Below are 13,475 nucleotides of genomic sequence, written 5' to 3' on the forward strand. Positions count from 1 at the left end.
GCTCCCAGCAAACCCAGGCTGAGTCCAGCAGGGGCAGTGCCTGCTGAGCCCAGGGTGGGAGCACCTGGATACGTCCACCTGCAGCTCTGAGCCCTGTCCTGGTCATCCTGGCCAAAACCAGGTGGGTGCAGAGAGCGGACTCACCCCAACACCCTGCAAGCTCTAGGAGGGGCTGGGAGCAGCAGGGCAGACCCTGCCACATGGCCAAGCCCCTCTGCAATTCCAAATTTGTGAGTGGGCACAGTCAGGGCAGCAGCTTCCAGCAGCGGGACCGGGGCTGTGGAAGCGTTTGTAGGAACTGTGGCCGCAATCGGAGGCAAATAGGCACTTGAATGAGCAAACATAATAGAAAACTGTTATGGAAGGAAATAGAAAAAGGTTCATCCCCCTCCCCCAGAGATGAGCTGCACCACCCCAGAGAGGGGCTGGGTAAGGTGAGGACCTGACCCATGCAGGGCCCCCAGCAGTTCCTGGAGCAGCTGCAGCCGAGTGGGACAAATCCAGGGGAGGCTCTGGAGGTGGGAAGGCTGAGCCGCAGCCCCTCACATGGGCGAGGACGCGCACTCTGGGGTCAGCTCCATGTCGAAGGTCAGCGACTCTGCGGGCACACACAGGCAGGGTTACGGGGCCCTGGGCGTGGGCTGGCAGCCAGGGCCCCCTGGAGCCCCCCCAGACTCACCAAACTGCCCCCCTGCGTTGCTCTCCGCGCCCTCGCCGCCGGTGCCGAACTGCATGAGCGAGTCCAGCGTGCGCGGGGACATGGGCAGGTCGATGGTGTTGCTGAAGGAGGTGCTGTCCCAGGGAGAAGAAGCACGGAAAGCTCCACATCAGGGCCTGGCCAGAGCTCTCCAACACCCCCTGTACCCGCTGAGGGGCCCCCAGAGCTCTCCAGAGGAAAGGGGCCCCGGAGGGGAAGAACGGGGCTGTGGTTTGGGCAGCAGCCGGAGCCTGGCTCAGCCCCCACCGTCACCCCAGGCTGGGAACCCCACAGGAACCAAGCAAAGCTCAGACAGAGGTGGAAAGAAAGGAAGGAAACCTCTCCCTCAAGCAAGGCTGAGCACACAAACACCCCCCAAGCAGTGATAGACAACTCCCAGGAACACTCACGGGGTGACACAGATGAACTTGGTCTTCAGGTATGGAGCAGCACCTGCAAGGAGGGAGAAGCTTCATCAGCAGCCACCCAAGGACAAATGCTTCTCTCTATCCCCTAGAACAAGCAGTGCCCACCCTCTGCCCCATGGCTGGTCCCACACTGTGGCTGTGTCCTCCAGGGATGGCACAGGGTCCCGGTTGGTGACAGCCAGTGCTGTCCCCAGAGCTTCCCTGTGACAAAGGAGCCACAGAAAGTCAACGACTACCTGAGTCCGTGGCTTCCGAGTGCTCCTGGCTCTCAGAGCGGCAGTACTTCCCAAATGCCTCCTCCTTGGGGATGTCTGGGTACAGGTACACCAGAGGGGACACCAGGATGTTGGTGGCATCCATGATCTTGTAGCCCATGATGATCTCAGCAAAGGACATGTTGTTCAGCTGCTGCTTGGTGTAAGGCTCCACCGACTGGATCTGTGTCTTCCCTGTGCAAGGAAGGAGAATTTTGGCACAGAACAAAGGCAGGGCTGCCTTCAGACACCCCCAGAGCAGCAGGGACAAGATGGGCCTGGGGCACACAGCAGAGCACAGGGCAGGACTGGCACCTGACTGTGTTCAGTGCCATAGAACACTGTGCCCATGGGCATAGACACCCAGAAGGCAAAGACCAGCAAAGGGCAGCCAGGCTCAGGAGTTAACCCACACAGACAGCTTGTTGGGACAAGGACAAATGCTTATCAGGGCACCCAAGCCCCCTCTGGAAGCTGGAATGCCAAGCCAGGCACCCAGATAGAGGTCATACCACTGATGTCCTTCTCCACCCAGGTGAAGGTGATGCCACCCTCCTTGCTGCTCTCACTGAAGCGCAGCAGGAAGGTCCCTGGGGGCTTGGTGCTCAGGATGGCTCGCTCCCGCTCCTTGCTGATGAAGCCCATGATGTACCTGGGCAGGAGGATCCAAGAACAACAAATGGGGGTTAGGGCACAGGAGCAGCTCCTCCAGGATGTAAGTCCTGCCAGCTCTGCTCAACAGCACAACTCAGCCTGGCCACTGACATTTTATGGGTTTCCAGGTGAGTTTTCACCCCAAAACAGCAAAAAGTATCCCAGGACAGCACACCTGGGACATGGACAAGCACCCCACGCCATCAGGGTGGAACCTGGGACCCTTCCAAGGGCCAGCCTAACCTCAGGCTCTGGGCTGGCACTCACCCTTCGTTCCACAGTGCCAGGATGTACTTCTTCACCAAGTCAATGATGTTGTCCAGCCAGACCCAGAAAGAGAAGCCTTTGCCAGCCATGTTCTCCTGGGGAAAAGGTAAGAGAGGCTGCTAGCACAGCTTGGAGAAAGGGAACAGCCAAGGGAAGGTGCTCAGGGAATAGAATAAATTCTACCTTGCAGAACTTGGCCCAGGTGATCTGACAGCCAGAGTAATTCACACCTGGTCCTGGAAGAGAAAAAAAAGAACACAACCATTTAAATAGAGCTGTCCTTCCAAAGACACCATTTCCAGGGTTTGGGAGAAAACCAAGCACCTGCAAATGACTCAGGCCAAAAGCCCTCAGGCCAAACACAGGAGCTCACTCTTGGATGACATGTACAGGTGGGGAACCACACCAGGGGACAGAGGGATGGGCAGGACACCCTGGCACATCAGCCCTCTCTTACCCAGCAGTTTCTCTGCCAGCGTGGTGAGCTGCTCGATGCTGAGCCCGCGCTTGGTGGTGGAGGAGAACTGCCAGCTCAGCACCTCTGCCACCTGGTCCCAGGTGCCAATGGGGGGCTTGGTGAAGAAGTTCACGTTCTGCACGAGGGAACACACAGCCCTGAGTGGCACATGGGACAGGAGCAGGGCAGGCACTGCCTCAGCTCTGCTCTCCAGCCTCAGTTTCCCTCTCTCACTGTGACAGCCCCATCCTGACACCTGCCCTGCTGCCCTACCTTGGGGTTGTTGGTCAGCATGTTGTACCACAGGATGGATGCCCAGGCGTTGGGCATCTGGCAGATGTTGGAGATGACCACCACAGGCAGTGAGTGGGTCTGCAAAGAGAGGATGTGACCATGGGCTGGGACAACTCCCAGGGCTCCACCCAGGCCCATGGTGGTGAAGGCAGTGACCCAAGCCTCACCTCCAGGTCGATCTTCAGCCCCTGGTGATACACCTCTGTCTCAAAAGTGATGAGGTGCAGCTCCTCAGTGACTATCAGCGAGGCCTGGGGCAGAAGGGGACACCATGAGCACCACAAAATACCCACCCTGAGCCCAACACACGACCAGCAGACCCAGCACAGCTGCTGGGGCTGGCCTGGCAAGCTGCCCACGTGCCAGTTGGTGCTGGTGGACCCCCTGCATCCCCTCCCAGCTCAGCTGCCCCTGTCAATGGGCAGGCCCCCTCCCAGGGCCCCTGACACTCACATCACAGTTGGCTCTGCCTCCATTGCCACAGCGCTGCTCCCTCAGGGTCTGCAGAGAGAGGGACAGGCTGCAGCAGCAGCACCAGGACACCTGGCTGTGCAGGAGCAGCCCAGGAGCCCATGGTACCCACCAGGTGCTTGAACTCTGCTGAGAGGCTGCCATTGTTTGACTCCTCCATGTTCATCACCTTGGTGTTGGTCCCCAGGATGTTAAACTTGCGGGACCTGGGGAGAGGAAAGAGTCAGGCTGACAGGACAGGCTTGGAGTGAATGTGTGGCAGGATGTTTGTCAGGAATAAAGCAGAAACAAGAAATAAGGACAAAGCAAACAGTACCACTTACCCACGAAGTGCTGCAACGTCCCCGGAGTCCCTGGAAAACGGGGAAGAGACCCCAGGTCATGGCAGTGATCCTCCCACCCTGGTGCAGACCCCAGGTCATGGCAGTGATCCTCCCACCCTGGTGCAGACCCCAGGTCATGGCAGTGATCCTCCCACCCTGGTGCAGACCCCAGGTCATGGCAGTGATCCTCCCACCCTGGTGCAGACCCCAGGTCATGGCAGTGATCCTCCCACCCTGGTGCAGACCCCAGGTCATGGCAGTGGCCCTCCCACCCTGGTGCAGACCCCAGGTCATGGCAGTGATCCTCCCACCCTGGTGCAGACCCCAGGTCATGGCAGTGGCCCTCCCACCCTGATGCACACAAGCTGGTGTGTGGTGCCACCTGCATCCCAGCACAGTCCCATGACCACACAGGCCTTCCCCCCAACCATGTGGGTGAACCCTCAGGACTCAGCACCACCCTGCACCCTCCTCTTTAACTGGGGGCCACACTGGCCCTCGTTGTGGAGATTGAGCCCAATCCAGGGGCAGCAGGAATCAGTCCCATCCCAGTTACCCCACCCAGGGCCACTGGAAGGGCAGCACAGGACTCACTTGTCAATGCAGACTTTGATTTTCAGCTGATAGTTCAGCTCTGGGAACTTGACCAACAACCTGCAAGAGTCAGCAGACACAGAGCATGAAGATGCTGTGCACAGAAAGTGCTCCTGCTCCACAGGGCACCTGGCACAGCCAGCAGCATGGACCAGCTCCTCTGGCAGCCCTGGGCACACCTTCACACAGCCCTGGCACCTGTCCCCAGAGCCAGGGAGGTGCTGGAACTCTCCTGAGCATCCTGAGGAGCTCATTTGGGCTGCTGGCAGCCCATGCCAGGCTCTGAACAAACACCCCAGAGGACAGAGGCTGCCATGGAGGCCCAGAGAAAGGGCAAGGAAGCTGCAGGCAGAGCCTGGGGTCAGAGCATGGCAGGGAACACGGCCCAGGCTGAGCAGCAGCTGGCCAGGGATGTGCTGCTGCTTCCCACCCCCACAACAGGATTTACCAGAACCCAGCAGATCCCCAGCCAGCCCTGCACTGAGTCATGTGGGCAGCACTCCAGCCCTCTGGGATCATCCTTCTGGGATCCATCCCTTTCCATCACAGGGGCTGCACCTGCAGCAGCATCTTCAGAGAGCCACCCCAGGCTGCCCTCCCTGCTCAGCTCCCCTCCCTCACCTGCAGGGAGGCACCCACCTGACTTTGGTGGTGAACTGCACACCTGTCTTGATGACCAGGGGCCTGTCAGGGTGCATGGGCATGCAGGGCTGCCTCTCCACCACAAAAGCACTGCAGGAACAGCACAGAGACCACGGTCAGACCTCACTGCCCACCCTCCACACGCAGCCATGCAGCTCCTGGCTGCCTGCAGCACCTTTTCATCAGGTTCCTGAACAGCTCCACGATGCGCTCCTCCAGCATGGGCCGGTGCTGCACGATTGGGTCACCCTTGTAGGACACTTTTTGCTGCAGTTCTTCCAACTTCTTGATCTGCTGCCGGGTCTGTAGCTGTGATTCAGCGAGGGAGGTTATCCTGGGGGAGCAGGGAGAACCAGCATTAGCTCTGGGTGCCCAGCCCATGCTGTCCAGCCTGCAGAGCCCTCCTCTTCCCATGCAGGAACACACTCTCCATGCCAAGCCAGTCAAGAACCGAGTGTGTCTGTGGCTCCAAGCCCAAAGCAGTTTTCTAGGCCATGCATTACAAACAAAACCTGCACATGCCCAGGTGACTACAGGGCCATAAACTTTCCAGCAGCCTCAGAATCCCCCAGGCATGGAGCTGGGGACAGTGGGACACCTTTCCACCACTGTGCCCACCATCATGGCTCAGTCTAAGCTGCAGGCTACATTCACACAGGCAACCATCAGAAATGTCCACTTTGCAAGGACATTTCCAGAGAGCAAGAGCTCATTTCCACAGCAGGTGTCTGAGTGCCAGGGCTCTGGGCACTGACACAGTCCCAGGCAGCTCTCACCAGTTCTCAAGCCTGTCCAGGCAGATATTGGGTGGGCCACCAATGCAGGCAATCTGCTGTCTCCTCTTCCAGTCTGCCAGTTCCTCATCTGCCAGCATCTTCTGCACATACTCCATGGCTGAGAGCAGCCCAGCCAGCTCACTCACTATGCCCTGCCAGGAGAGAAAGCAGAACCTGCAGCAAGCTGTGACTTCCCCCACAGAGCCACAAGTTTCACATTCACAGGCAAGGAAGAAGTCACCCAGGGCTGTGCTTGCTGCACTGCTCCTGGTTCTGGCCATGCAGGAGCTACCAAATTCTAACCCTGAAGAAGGGAGATCTGCACCTAATTGTACAAACTGCAAACAGGATGGAATTGCTGAGGAACGTGCTTTGAGCTGTTTTATTTTTTAGCATCAGTCTCACTACATGGTTATGACAATGGGAAGATGCCATCAGCTCACATTCCAGACAGCAGACAAAGAACTTAATGTTACAACTTTAAAAGTTTTTTGACCAATCCCACAAAGAAAAGCACATTGACAGTAGTTCTATCCAACCACTATAAGCACACATAACTTTGGTTAAAACAATGCTTGCTTCTTTCAAATACAATACCTGCTTGTAAGCCCAAAACCCTCTGATTTTACAGATTCCCACATGCACCCAGAGGAATCTGGAGGGTCAGTCTTCCCTCTTACCCTGCGCATCTGGTCCAGTGCTGTCAGCATTTGCTCCAGCTGCTGCATCTTCTGCCTGGTCACTGACTGGTTGTTCCCGTTCAGGTCCTGCATGTCTGTGCAGAGGTGAGAAGCTTCAGCCACACTCTTCACACTTCCTCAAGTGCCACAACGACACAACACTTGCACAGCAAAGTGCAGGCACCCTAGAGCCAAGCAGGAATCTGGCACAGCACCACCGTGGCTCTCCTGCACGCACAGAGGCCAATCCCTCCCCACCCCAGTGCTGTGCTTACAGCAAAGCTCAGTTCAGCTCCCTCAAGGGCAGACCAGGTTTATCCAATTGCCATGCAAATGCCCTGAGAATGAGCACATTCCCTCTGGGAGTGGAGGTTGGAACACCTCTCCAGCAAGTTTCCTTGCAGGAACACACTGTGGTTTGCAGATGCTAATGAGCTGTCATTACCTCCTTGGCTTTTCAAAGTCTTGTAGTTAAAATCAAAGTCATCCTGGAGATTTTCCACCACTTTCATCTTCTGCTCCAGATCCTGGAAGGCAAGAAATGTGATTTCACTCACAGCACTGAGAATTGTGGTGGGGAGAGCTGAAGGTGCCCAGGCAGACACATACCTGCACCCTCTTCCTGACATCCTGCAGGTGCTGCTCCAGCATCTGCTGCTTCTCTGTCACCACAGCTGCTGTGGGATGTGTTGCCTGTCCCCCTTGCTGCAGAGGGGACAAGAAGGGGATAAGGACAGGGCTGTAAGCTGGGGGTGCTCCCTTCCAGCCTGAGGAGGCTCTGCAGGGTCCTCAGCTGGCTGCTCACTTCAGCACCAGCTCCAGAGCAGCAGAGGAGAGGAGAGATGGAGACACCCAGCCAGAACACCCAGGCTGTGTCCTGGCTGTCAGGAACCAGGATGGCCAGGACCAGGAGGCCCTGGGATAGCTGACCACTGACCTGGGCTGCAGTAGCAGCTGTCTGGAGGAGCCGGGACTCTTCCCAGAGGCAGCGAGCCACGATGCGGGCGATCTCCATTGGCTTCTCCAGGTATCTGCTCTGTAAAGGGTCCAACAGGGTCAGCAGGCACATCCTGAACCCCTAGGATCTCCACAACAGGGCTGTGGATGGGGAGCTGTGCCAAGGAATCGCTCAGACCCTCACCAGCTCCCCCACTGTTGGAACTCAGCACATCCCCCTGGCTCTCCTGGATTGCCCAAACCCCTGCCAGGGGGCTCAGAGACCTTGGCACAGAGCCCAAGACACCTGTGACTTTGATTATGACCCCTGGAAAAAATTACCAGCCTTATATGAGGATCTGCAAGCCACAGAAGTCTAAGTAGAATAACATTTAGTTTGTCATGGGGTGAAAAATAGATTTTTTGGGGTTTTTAGAATGGGGGTTCAGGAGGAATCTCAGCATGTCCTGCCTTTCTCCTTCTTCTTCTTGGCCTCCATCTTCTGCTGTGATAGTGGCACTTTTGGATTGGTTTAGAGTAGAAGCTCAGTGTCTGACATAGGTGATAGGTATTGGAAAGTTATGGTAAATATTGTACACGTAGTTTTTAGTATAAAAATATAACACCAGTTATCTTTTTATACTAAAAGATAGTATAAAAATTTTCTTTATATAAGAAGGCTACAACCTTCTTATACTATAAAGATAGAATTTTATAGATAAGAAAATCATATACTTTCTCTGGCCTGCCGAGTTCCTTCAGCCTCTGTCTGACCTGCTGAACAGACCTCAGCAGGGCAGAGAAAGAATTTTATAGATAAGATACAATAAACAACCTTGAGAATGAGAATAGAAGAGTTCTGACTCCTTCTTCAGGGAGTCTGCTGGGTGGGAAAAGAGACTTTAACACATCTGGGGGTCACTGTGAGCAGCAGAAACCCCGAGACCCCACCATGCTGGCAGCTCACCTGCAGGAACTGCTTGATGCGGCGCAGGTTGTGCTGGTAGAGGACGTTGGACTCCTGCAGGAAGCGGCTGTACTGCTGGTCAATCTCCCCCAGCAGGTTGTGGAACACCAGCGTGGCATGAGACTCCTTGCTGGCAGCATAGGCCCTGTGCAGGGGAGAGAGAGCTCTGAGTGCCTGGCATGGGGCAAGGGGCAAAGCTGGGGGCTCTGCTCACACCCAGCACCCCCTGTGCAAATTACAGAATCTCTGAATCATCTAGGAAGGAAAAGAACTCTTAAGATGGAGCCCAGCTGGTGACTAATCACCATCTGGTCAAGTAGACCAGGCAGACTGTGAACACCTGATGTCTGTGAGCACATCCCACATGCTCATGGACAGGATCCAGCCACCAGTGCTCTGTGTCAGCCCCCTTTACAGCAGAGGTCAGTGTTAGCCAGCCCTGGATGGGGGCATCCCCCTGCTTCTCCTGGCCCAGGGTCTAACACAGAGCACAAAATCCCACTTCATTCCCTCGATGCCACATGAGCCCCAGAGAGAGAGGCCAGTCCCATCACCAGAGCTCCTCCAGCCCACCTGAGCCCCTGCAGGTGGGTGTTATGAGCAAAGTCCCCTCAGAAGCATTTGAAAAGTCCTCACCAGTCCTGGCTTTCAATCCAGGGGGCCAGGAACTGCCGGAGCTCCATGGGGAAGCTGTCGCTGTAGAGCTGGTGGAGCTGCTCCAGGTAGCGCGTGTCGAGCTGCTGCAGCTGGTTCCACTGCGCCATCCTGGCCAGCTCGGGAGACCTGAGGGGTGGAAACACAGCTGGCTCACAGCTGGCTCCTGCCTCCCTCCTGCCAGGACCCAGCTGTGACCCTAAAAGGGTTCTTCTCTCTGGGTAGAACCAGAGACAGCCAGGGCACGGTGCTCCAGGACAGCTGGCAGGGGCAGGCTGGCCACTGGCAACAGGTTGGAATGAGGATTAAATCTGGTCTCAAAAACACCCCTGGTTGGTCCTGCTGGGAGGCAGGGAAGTGGCTGTGGAGCTTACAGTAAGTGTGGAAGGCGGAGACTGCCAGGAAGCTACAGAAACAGGGAAGGAGCAATTTTCAAGTTCACGACTTGTATCAATGGAAATCAAGCTGACACTAATGAGGGGACTCCAGCTGTGCTGGCAAATGAAGGCACAGCTCTGCGTGACACCAGCAGTCACTTCCCTGCAGAAAGTGGTTTGCTTTTCCCAAAGGTCCCTGCGCTGAGTGATGCAGCATCACTGCGTGGCCTCCTCCCCCAAGGGACTCTTTCCTCATTTGTCTGGGTGCGAAGAAAAGAAAGTGGAAACGTCCTCTGTGGGCTGAGACACCAGGAGGGGACAGACATTGGCACTGACATGGGAGCTAAGAGGGTTTTTAGTACTTCACAGCACTGAAGAGCCCCAAAGGCAGGAGCAGGACATTAACCTTGAACTACAACCCGTTGGTGCAATCCTCAGAGAAGTCCACATGAACCAAATCTGCTATGTATGAATGGAGCAACAAGTGAACAAAAAAAGAGAGACCTGTGGCCACAGATTCCTAGAGCCCTGGAGCCAGACCTGGCTGATGTGACAGAGCTGTGATGCTGCAGCACAAGGGCTGGGCTGTGAGCCCTGACCCAGCACAGCAGAGCCCCCATTCCACAGGGGGTTCAGCCCTTTATGGCCAGTTCTCACCTGCAGCAGCTCAGGGAATGCTCCCTCTGCCCCATGCAGCTGCAGGGGCCACTCCTGCTGCACGAGTGATGCTGCTGCAGGGTGGGAAAGCCACCAAAAGCCCGGGGCTGAGCGGGAGCCCACCAGCCCCGCAGGGATTGCCCCGCCTGGCCGGTGAGCTCAGCGCCCGCCTCCTATTGCGCCATGCCCGGGGCGGGGGGGCTGCACCAGCCCCTCCGGAAACAGCAGCGGCTGCTGCCCCAGCGCAGCTCCTGCCACAGCCCCGCTCCCAGCCCTGAGCAGCACAGGGCTGCGGCAGCACGGCACAGGGGGCAGCTGGGCAGCGGTGCCAAGCGGCTCACAGGCGGAGCTGCTGCAGAAACACAACCAGGTGCCACATCCGGACCCATGGTCCACCTGAAAGGCACAATCTCGGCATTTCAGAGCAGCACCAAAGCTCCCAGGCTGCCACAGGGCAGCAGCACTTGGACGGGACTCAGCCACTTCCCAGTGCCACAAAGAGCTGCAGGGCAAGGCAGCTTGCAGCACTGAACTCCAGCTCCTCCTGGCATCCACCCAAGGCACTCTGACATTCCTGGAGGAAAAGGTCCTTAAGACATTCCTTGCAGCAGCAGCCACCACTCTCAAGGAAGCTCTGATCCTGGCAGCCCTGGGATCCCACACAGGAGCCTCTGCCTGGTCAGCCCCACCAAAGGGAAGCCACGGTTAAAAATCTGAGGGTTGAACCTTTCTGATTCTGCTGGGCTTGCCCATCTCTGTGGTTTGCCTCTCCTCCATTGCTGGAATGGAGCCAGAGAGCAGCCAGCATGGCCAGGACCAACACAGCATGATGCAAGCTCATGGGTAAACACGTTGTCCAGAGCTCAGAGCAGAGCTGCTAAAAGTAGATCAAGAGCTAAAGTTCATATTTCTTTATCTTCCTGCAAGGGCAGAGCACAAGAGTCAGGCCCAGCTGCACAGTGTCACCCCTCTGGGACAGCTCTGCACACTCCAACCACCCCACTGAAAATGAGGCTGCCATGGAAGAGCCCTGTATCTGCTTTCTGCCTTCCTTTTCATCTCTGGGACACACCTGGGAACACCCTGCACATGTGTCCCTACAACAAGCAATGAGCCCTAGGGCAACATGAATGGGGGAGTCACTGGAAACAGCCTCAGAAGGACCCCAGGACTCCACGTCCCCTGCAGTGACAGAGTAGGATGGAGCTCAGTCACTGACAGCACTGCACAGGCCACATCACCAGGGTGCCATGCCAGGGTCATGACAGATGCCACCAATATCACTTCACAGAGTTCTGCAGCAGCAGCAGGCACCTTGCTGCCCCCTCTTCCACAGAACCACCAGCAGCCCGAGGGAAAACTGCTCCACACGGCAGCCAGGGCTCTGGCAGCACTTTGGAAAGGCTGCTAGTAGAACTTGGCTCTGCCTCTCTGGAGCGATTTCAAAGCCAGCCTTGGAGGTGCAAAACAGCGATGCAGAGATTTGCAACAGGAGGAGGGAGATGGCTCTGGGCAACCTCAGAGCCACAGCATGAGTTGTGATCACCCCACAGGCTGCTGTTCCTCATTGCAGCTCTCCAAGGTCCATCCCAGCTGTGAGTGACACTGTCACCATCCCCCTCAGGGCAGGGGACACACAGCTCACAGCCTTCCTGTGCTCCAGCACTTCTGCTCCATCTCCAAGGTCCCTCCCAGCTGCGAGTGACACTGTCACCATCCCCCTCAGGGCAGGGGACACGCAGGGCACCCCTCCTGTGCTCCAGCAGCTCCAACAGATGGAGCACACTGGGGGAGTGACAGTGACAGGGATCACCGGCAGGGTGGGAGCGGGGTCTGCCCCCGATGTGCGCTCAGGGTGAGCCCAGGCCAGCCCACCCTCCCATCCCGTCTGTCTGTCCCACGGCCCGGGGGACAGCAGCCACCCAGACCCGGGCAGCAGGAGCGGTGACAGCACTGCCAGCCCCGCAGAGCTCCCGGGGGCTCGTTCACCCGAGCTGCAGAAGGCGGCTGCTGTGACACCGGCACCCACGGGGCTGCCACCGAGGCGAGCCCCGCTCCGGGCGGGAGGCCCCGAGCCGCACGCGGCGTGTGACAGCCCTGAGCTCGCAGCCCCGCCGGCTTCTCCAGCCCCGCTGTGCCCGGGTCCCCTTTGGGCTCCCAGTCCCGTTCCGCACGGGACCGCCGAGGCCGTGCCAGCCCCGGCCGCACCGGGCGGGCCGCCCCTCCCCCGGCCCTGCCGCTCCCGCCGCTTCTCGCACTCCGAGCAGCCGCTTCGGGCTCTGTCCCCGTGCGCGGTGCCAGCCCGGAAGATCCGCCCGGGCCGCACAGACCGGCCCCGCTCCGCACCGCGGCTCGGCCTGCAGTGATGGGAGCCGGGACAGGCCCCCCCCGCGCTACCCCGCGATGCCGGCCCCGCTCCCGCCCCGGCCCCACACCGGCTCGGGGTACACCGGCTGCCGGCGGCGAGCAGCGCCCGCGCACCCCCCGCGCTCACCGGCGGTCCCGGCGGGCGGGGCGGCGGCTCCCGGTGACGGCGGCGATCGCGTCCGGCTGCGCCGAGGGACCGGACCTCCTGCGGCCCGGCCCCGCCCCTTCGTGACGTCATCCTCCCCACTGCCAATGGCGACTCGGTGCTCCTGCGGCCCCGCCCCGGCAGGCCTCCGACAGCCAATCAGCGTGGCCGTTGTGTGGTGCGTCACGGCGCGCGGAGAGGGGGCTGCCCCCCCGGCTATTCCCGGATGGCACCGCCTCCCGCCGCAGGGCTTCGCTAGGCAGAGGCGGTGCAGGGGGCCGGGGGGGGGCGGCTGCCGGGAACAGCCGTGCGGGAAACCCAGCTGAGTTCCGGGCAGCGCCGTGACGTCACGCGGTCGCCGCCGCCGCCGCCGCAGCCTCTTAAAGGGGCCGCGCCTCGCCGGGCGGGCCCGTGCGCCGTGCTGGGAGCAGCGCCCCCGCGTGGGGAAAGGGGGATCGGCCCTGTGGGGCTGAGGGGTTTGATCCTATAGGACTGGGGAGATCGATCCTATAGAACTGTGGGGATCGGTCCCTGTGGGGCTGTGGGGATGGATCCCTGTGGGGCTGTGGGGATCAATCCCTGTGGGGCTGTGGGGATCGGTCCTATAGGACTGGGAGGATCAGCTCTAGGACTGTGGGGATCGATCCCCTTGAAGCTCTGGGGATGGATCCCTGTGGGGCTCTGCATGTCGGCTCCTGCAGCAGGGTTGTGGGGATCAGCCCCTGTGTGGCTGTGGGGATGGATCCCTGTGGGGATGGATCCCTGTGGAGCTGTGGGGATGGATCCCTGTGGACCTCTGACTGTCAGCCCCATACAGCAGGGCTGTGGGGATGGA

At 58.7% G+C, this 13,475-nt stretch overlaps 1 protein-coding gene across 2 annotated transcripts; it reads right to left on the reverse strand.

Annotated features, from left to right (window-relative positions):
- Positions 1–333: 333 nt before the first annotated feature.
- Positions 334–12,705, reverse strand: STAT3 (signal transducer and activator of transcription 3). 2 transcript variants are annotated; one of them, XM_054281475.1, is made up of 24 exons: positions 12,623–12,705; positions 9,077–9,223; positions 8,441–8,585; positions 7,475–7,573; positions 7,147–7,242; positions 6,983–7,064; positions 6,538–6,632; positions 5,858–6,009; positions 5,257–5,415; positions 5,079–5,171; positions 4,440–4,499; positions 3,846–3,875; positions 3,635–3,728; positions 3,505–3,552; positions 3,219–3,302; positions 3,031–3,129; positions 2,758–2,893; positions 2,484–2,536; positions 2,301–2,395; positions 1,892–2,031; positions 1,362–1,574; positions 1,108–1,150; positions 680–792; positions 334–598 (listed from the first exon to the last, which is right to left on the reverse strand). In XM_054281475.1, exons 2-24 carry the CDS (start codon positions 9,202–9,204, stop codon positions 543–545), a joined length of 2,313 nt encoding a protein of 770 aa, XP_054137450.1. In that variant the 5' UTR covers positions 9,205–9,223; positions 12,623–12,705; the 3' UTR covers positions 334–542. The 2 variants fall into 2 exon arrangements, with proteins under 2 accessions (XP_054137450.1, XP_054137449.1); XM_054281474.1 differs by having other exon boundaries at positions 1,359–1,574.
- Positions 12,706–13,475: the final 770 nt, after the last annotated feature.

Source organism: Melozone crissalis, unplaced genomic scaffold (genome assembly GCF_028551555.1).
Source record: "Melozone crissalis strain CALT ecotype California unplaced genomic scaffold, PUWL_Pcris_2 ptg000032l_1, whole genome shotgun sequence".
NCBI classification, from domain to species: domain Eukaryota; kingdom Metazoa; phylum Chordata; class Aves; order Passeriformes; family Passerellidae; genus Melozone; species Melozone crissalis.

Coding starts and splice junctions, on each gene's coding strand:
- STAT3 (XM_054281474.1), bottom strand. CDS start 9,204: ATGGCGCAGTGGAACCAGCTGCAGCAGCTCGACACGCGCTACCTGGAG. Junction 4,500..5,078: donor CAGTTCACCACCAAAGTCAG/GTGGGTGCCTCC, acceptor TGACTCTTGCAG/GTTGTTGGTCAAGTTCCCAG. Junction 3,130..3,218: donor GGCTGAAGATCGACCTGGAG/GTGAGGCTTGGG, acceptor CTCTCTTTGCAG/ACCCACTCACTGCCTGTGGT.